The 7,389-nt window shown below is 38.4% G+C and overlaps 1 protein-coding gene across 1 annotated transcript; it reads left to right on the top strand.

Moving 5' to 3' along the window:
- Positions 1-399: 399 nt before the first annotated feature.
- Positions 400-6,429, top strand: RARB (retinoic acid receptor, beta; the record flags this gene model as incomplete). The annotated part of the gene is made up of 3 exons (XM_010079191.1): positions 400-604; positions 1,861-2,019; positions 5,983-6,429. Coding segments are annotated over 3 exons (561 nt in total), but the record flags the coding sequence as incomplete, so codon positions are not given.
- Positions 6,430-7,389: the final 960 nt, after the last annotated feature.

The raw sequence follows: 7,389 nt of genomic DNA, 5'->3' as shown, positions 1-7,389 counted from the left end.
ATGAAATATGTGTGTGTTTGAAGAGGTGAGATATTTTTATGATCTTGCTGGATCAGACTAGCAGTGCAATAGCATTTTATAGTTAGGTGCATATAGCATAGTAATTAAAGAGCCGTTTCTGTGAATGTTATGGTAATGTTGGCGAGTTAAGTGGTGGGAATTGCATATAAGTTTTCCGTTCTTAAATTTGTTATAAAAAATACCCATAGTCAATCGAATATATTTATGTTGTACCAGAGATTTTTTTTGCTACTAGAACTAAACAAACCAGAGTTTGATTTCAGATTGTTTTGACGTGACCATGTACTGCAGTTCCGTGGGTCATTTGCCACATCAAGAAAATGCAACAAACCTCTCACAGATTGAATTCTTCTTTTCTTTTTTCTTGTCCTTCCACAGATCCTTAGAATTTGCACAAGATACACACCAGAACAAGATACCATGACCTTTTCAGATGGCCTTACGCTAAACCGAACTCAGATGCACAATGCTGGATTTGGCCCACTGACTGATCTTGTGTTCACGTTTGCCAACCAGCTCCTGCCCTTGGAAATGGATGATACAGAAACAGGTCTCCTTAGTGCCATCTGCTTAATCTGTGGAGGTATCGTACAGCATGAACTCGGATGCGTTTGAAAAGGACAGACATGATAAGATCTTAATTTATGTTTTACTTGTTTTACTTTACCTGTACCAAAACACATCTATAAAAAAATATTATTATTATATATGTTATATAAACCACTTAACACTAAAGGTTTGTTCTCCACAGGTGATAGTTACTGGTTTTATTACTGATATTTTTTAAATTAATTGAATCATTCTATCAAGCAAACAATCCGATTGTTTGCCTGTTAAAGGACTACAGGATATATCCTGTTGCAATTTTTTATACGCAGTGTATGGGGTACTTGTATGAATGGCCTTTGTTTACAGCCAGATACCTGTTATGCAGCTTTTACTCATAAATAAAATTGTTTGTGTGTAGTTAATATTCATACAAGGAGTCATTGGTCATAACTTTCTTAGGAAAAAAAAATAGATTATACTTCAAAATTAGCATAGTGGCACTGATGACATGATTGGGGTGGCTGTTTACATCTGGAAAGGGACATTGTCAAGTAAAATCATGTTTTTTAAATACAAAAAGCAAAGTCTCAGATCATTTCCAAAATCCTCTGCGAACTTCTGTTACTTTAGTCCCCTAGTCCCTCTTCTCCTTTGCAAAATCTGGACTAGCAATAGAAACATGTCTTATATTGTTGAAATACAAACTCAATGCTTTTAGAGAATGTTTAAAAAGCAAGAGTCAGTCTTTGTTGACAGTGCCCCTTTAGTACAAAATCCTTCCGATTTGATGTGTCTCTAACCATAACCCATCAAAAGCATTGATGGGTTCTGGGATGTCATTAACACATGGCTGGTGCATTTATGGGTGACTGTTGTCACTCAAGCTAGCACTGCCATCTGCTGACACCTGATGGTAACTCACTTTATTTTAGTATTGATATAAAAATAAATTAGCTGTAATCTCTTTGTGGATGTAGGTATCTTATCAATGACACATCATACAAAATTAATTCTGAAATATTGTTTCCAGCAAGGTGTCTTCCCTTGGAGAGGGAGACACAAGAGCAAAGTGGTAATTCTGGACCACTCAAATGACAAACCTTTCCAGTCACCATGGAAAATGAATTGAAGTTTTAGAAAGCCATGGTTTGTCCTTTTCCCACAGAATATTCACTACAGAGTGTGGGTCATAAGTGGAGAAAAAGATGAAAGTAATGGAGGAGCTTCTGTGATTTGGAGTTTGTCAGCAAAAAATATTTAAAATCATATGAGTGATATACTTTTCTACAGATCGCCAGGACCTTGAAGAACCAACGAAAGTGGATAAGCTTCAGGAACCGTTGCTTGAAGCACTGAAAATTTATATCCGAAAGAGACGACCCAACAAGCCTCATATGTTCCCAAAGATCTTAATGAAAATCACAGATCTTCGTAGCATCAGTGCAAAAGGTACAGTGTCTCCCAATAATTCAGCAATAGCATCAGCGTTACATTTCAGAGGAAACTGGCCTACAGACCTGGGTGGTTAATGTTTTAATATATCTGAGAAAGGCCCTTGTGCCCTTTCTCTTCCCTTCTTCTGTATGTAACTCCTGTGCTTAAATCGATTCTGCTTTAAATGCACATGGTGCTACATTCTTCATGCAACTTACAGTGACAGTGATGTCTTAGGTGTAAGTAGGTTAGCAAATCATTAACATAAACTCATTGTTAGTCAAGTTAAGACAAGATAAAACCCAGAATTAAACCTTCGTTAATGTTTACAAGGGGGTGCAGGTCAGCATGTACTTTGTATCACTAATGACTTTCAAAAAGCAAAGTCTGTTTACAGACAGCAGAAAACACTTGTGCATGAAAAAATACCCCTAGACTGCAGTCTGACGTACTGAAGATTTATAATTGATTTGATCCAGGATTTTGGAGATTCAGCACCACTAATCCAAATTAACTGTGCTTACACATGGATCAGTTGTGGTTTAACATTTATGTAGTCTTTATGTGATTGACTGATCACATGAAATACACAGAGTCTAAACACTGTCACATAAATTCTCTAAAGCTTGGGTATAGTTGAATGCTTCCATTTCATCAGAGAGGTCCCTCCCTGCTCCATGCTTTGGCCCTTGAGGGGTACAGCCCAGGGTGAGCTGGGCAGCGGTTCTTGAAGTACCAGGAGACAGTCAGCAGTGCTCATTAGCAGCCTCTGTGCATGCCCGTTCTGCCCTGGGCTGTGGCTGCTCCTTTCGTTTGTGTACCCCCGTATCTCCCCAAGCCCCGGTTTCATAGATGTTCACCTCCAGACTTCTGGGGAGCTGTATAAGAGCTGGACCAGCTTGAGTACCGAGAGTCTGAAGTGCTACAGTTCTTACTTTTTACAGTGGTTGCTGCAGTTCCACTCTCTTTTTATGCTTGTCCAACTACAGATTTGCTACCCCCGATAGATAAGCAACCACATGAGCTTTTATGTACAGGTACCCATGTAGCTATAGATTGGATTTATGGCTTTGAAAAAATTTCATTTGGCATGCTTTTTGAGAAGACTTCAGGGGAAAAAACCTAGCAGTTAAATCACTCCAATAAAAACACTTGTTTTACATTAGAACCTGAACTGTTACACTTTAAACAACATATATCTAAGTTAAAAGATTAAGCTATAGACATGTTTTTATAAAAAGAAGTGAGCAATTTAATTGGATTGATTAGTACCAAAAGAATAAAGGAAGGGAACGGAAACACCAGGGCCGGAAGAAAAAGTATCCTAAAAGGAACCACTTATCAGGTTATCTAAAGTTTGCAATTTACGCTCAAGTAAAGCAAGCTCCCTCTAACTGAATCTACAAAATGAACTTACAGCAGTACTGAGCTATAAAAATGTTTAGGGGAGCCCTTTCCTTCAACTGTTCTTGCTGGTGGGAAATCTATTTCCACTTTCCTGCTTCTTTGCCAGAGCCCTCCAGCCCCTCAAGAACATGGCTCTGTCTCTTTATGTTCAATGCACAAGAAAGGATCCTTCTTCCATTCTGACAAAAGTATTTAACTTTAATTATATCATTAATGTTTTGTAGTAGAACTAAATCATACCAAAGGACTGGTGATGTCCTGGAGGGGAGGTGTGTCTTGAGTTTCATTTGAAAATATGCATATTAGAAGATAATGACTTTTGATGGTACATGACCCCTGAAAGCAATTGCCAAAGTAAGCATGAACCAAAAAGACCGAAAATGTCTCCTTATGCTAGAGTTCCTTATACAGCTATGTTCTGCCGTGGCATTGTAAGTATTGTAACTAAAGCAGTAAGCGTTCATGGGACTGAAGGAAGAGACCATCGTCTGAGTTCTCTTACCCAGTATTAAACTGGAAGTTTGCAAGACCTGAAAAAATGACTGTAGCTCTACACCAGAATAACCACACAAACACTTGATGTTGCAGCTGAGCTGCGTAACAGCAGAAAGCAGGTCGTGAATGGACCAAATTCAGTTCCTAAGCACTGCTCTGACTACAGATGGTTTCAGAGAAGATCTCAGCATAATTCTGCATTAATTTATTTCCAATTATACTGCTTGCCTTTTTGTTCCTAACAGTTATATAAGAAACTTTTTAATCAGCATTCACTTGGAAAGTTGGTCATTGCCTTTGTAGATGATTTTTGAAGCTCCTTGGTTAAGGCATGAACACAACCCCCTCTGGGGTTACCCCTGTGGCTGCCAGCATGCTCTCTCCACACATGCACTGCATCAGCACAGATAAGCAGGATTTATCCAAATGTTCTCTGCTCTGGAATGCGTCTTCAATAACCAGGCTATTTTCTCTTCAATTTTTGTCTCTTCTTGCCTTCCTTTATATTTAAAAAGCACAGATTCCTATTCCATTAGACTCAAATTTTAATATGATGAGGAATCCTATGCAATGTTAGACCAGATATTTGAATGCTCAGGTTTGTGGCTATAATTGACTGACATTGTCCTGATAAGAAAAATCTTTTTCTCATCAGCAGCAAAATATGTAAAGCACATTCATGCCTCAGCATGGAACAGAATCTTTACTGTATTACTCTCACGTTATTTGAGGTGTAATTCCAAAGCACTCCTGTCTTTATGGTCCTTGCCACTCAGTAACCCAGTGTTTAACTCACTTCCAGGCCTTCAAATGTATCACTTCTTCACAACAGAATGTTGCCCTTAAGTAGTGAAGTTGTGTTAGTGTCACTGCTGCTGTTCAGGGCTCCCTGAACGCTGCTTGCCTACCCCTACGAGCAGCAGCAGGGTAGGGCAACCGCAGCAGCCAAGCCCTCCTGCTTTACAGATCAGGCTTCTCCCGGTAACAGCCTTTCTTTTCACCAAGAAGTTTTGTCCATCCAGCATTTAAGGATTCCGCTTTGCAGGAACCTATTAATCCCTCAGAGTTTGCTGCTCAGGGTCAGACACGGTATGAGCTATTTTTTTAAATGCAGGCTTCCACCCGTGCTGTCCCACTGCACACTAACAGAGCACAGCGCTTCCTGGGAGCACCCAGCTGATGGCATGTGCAAGTTACGAGTGAACTGTGCGGCATCTGCCTGCTCATAACAGTCTTCCCGCTACACCTGCCATGTTCAAGCAGCCTTAACATCTTAGGAGTATCAGGTGCTTTTTTTTTTCCCCCCCTAAACTAGTATTAGTTGTTGGCTCCCAGTCTGAGTAGTCAGGATTTATGTAGTAATTTTGTTTAATCCTACACACAGTAGCCTGCAAAGCCATCTCTGTGTAAAAAATACCCGTTGTTATGCTTGACAAGGCAAAACACTAAACAGTTAAGAAGTCAGGTGTAAACGGTATTAGTGTTTCTGTGTACTTTTGTGGTTAATTAGCACAAAAGAAGCTGCCTGAAAACTACAGAAGGCAGCTTCACAAAAAAAAGTATCCATTTGCCTGGACTTGTTCTTTTATAAAACAATTGTTTGTTACTATATGGGAAAGAAATGTACTGACTTAGATCGCTGCAGTTCTCTTCCAGGATTCGCCTCACCTATTTAACACAAATCAGCCAGAATTTTTGTATTTCTATAGTCTTTGCAGATCCAGTACAGATTAAAAACTGTAAAGTGTATTCCAATTTAGATCGTATTTTTTCAGTATCATTTAATGCTGTTTTCTTTCCTTCCATGAAAAGAAGCAATTTATCCAATTTACCTGTATTGTAATATCAGTTGCTATCTCATAATGTTAAATTAATTTGTTAACAAGTATTCATCTAACTCCTTTATTTTGTAATGAATAAAGTAGTTTGCTTATGTAATTTTGTGTGTAAGCAGTATAGAAGGAGACACCAAATCCATTAAAATAACCTACCCTGAAATTACTACTGCTGATGCTAACAAAAAGGAAATCGTACAAACCATACTGATGGAAAGGACTTTTTGTTTTCTTTTTAAAGGTGCAGAACGTGTCATTACATTGAAAATGGAAATTCCTGGATCCATGCCACCTCTTATTCAGGAAATGTTGGAGAACTCTGAAGGACATGAACCACTGACACCAACCTCAAATGGAAATACTGCAGAACACAGTCCCAGTATCTCGCCTAGTTCAGTGGATAACAGCAGTGTCAGTCAATCCCCTCTGGTGCAATAAGACATTTTCCAGCTACTTCAGACATTCCTAACACCTTATGTACAGGGATGAAAAGCAAGAAAAACATTTTTACTGCTGCTTAGTTTCTGGACTTGATATATATCTATATATGTGTATATATATAGATAAAAACTCAACAAGGACCAAGAAATTTTCATATGTATCGATATATACTCCTTGCTGTTTAAACTCTTAAACCTAGAAAATGCAAACTTTTGAAACTTTAAATCAGCCATTTCATGCAAAAAAATAGTTAAGCTTCTGTTTTCTCCTCTGAACATTCAAGATTGCATGGTGACAAGACAGTTCTCAAACTTTAAATTCTGGTTGCATTTCTGATGACTTTGTACATACAAATGTATGGCTGTACTTTCTATACTGGATGTTTGGTGCTTTCCTTTTGTCTCTCATACCTAAACCGATCAAGACACCAACCATATGAAACAGACTACTGTACACATCCAGAAAAGGAAGTTTAAAGGACCATCTGATTTAGTTTAATATGAAAACTTGCCTCTGATGCCCTCAGTTAGCATCTCCTTCCTTGTAAAAAGTATACAAAAATTCACTGCACTAGCAGAAAAGACATCAGTATCAGCATTAACTGCCAGATCAGTTATTCAGATGTCATTTGTTCCACTGTTAAATGTCACTTTAAAATTTAAAGAAGTTGTTTCTTACCTGGCTGGTGACCTAGCTACACAATTAACTATTACATTTCTACAGTAATGATAGCCTTCAAGGCAGAAACACTTTTCAGTGTTACCATGTTTTTGTTTACTTGTTCACAAGCCATTAGGGAAACTTCATGGGATGATAACGCATTTACAGCTTTTGAATTGGCGAGGCTAGGGTAGTTCCTTAAGGATCGACTGCCAGGAATGAGCTGGGTTGTCCAGCCTTCCAGGCACTAGGGAAGTACAGTGAGGACTTCCAGAAACACAAGGAGAGAATCTGCCTTCTTGGCCTTGTTAAATCACCATGAAGCAGAGTGAAAACTGTGGTAGAATGGTTAACAGATTTAAAGTGTCAGTTTCTTAGGTTTCATTTAAAGCACTAGTGGATTTTTTTTTTTTTTTTATATATTCTAGCAAGTCTGTGATGTACTTTCACTGGCTCTGTTTGTACATTGAGATTGTTTAACAATGCTTTCTATGTTCATATACTGTTTACCTTTTTCCATGGAGTCTCCTGGCAAAGAATAAAATAT

The sequence above is a fragment of the Pterocles gutturalis genome, unplaced genomic scaffold, assembly GCF_000699245.1.
Source record: "Pterocles gutturalis isolate BGI_N339 unplaced genomic scaffold, ASM69924v1 scaffold41218, whole genome shotgun sequence".
NCBI classification, from domain to species: domain Eukaryota; kingdom Metazoa; phylum Chordata; class Aves; order Pterocliformes; family Pteroclidae; genus Pterocles; species Pterocles gutturalis.
This window is presented reverse-complemented; position numbering and strand designations above follow the sequence as displayed.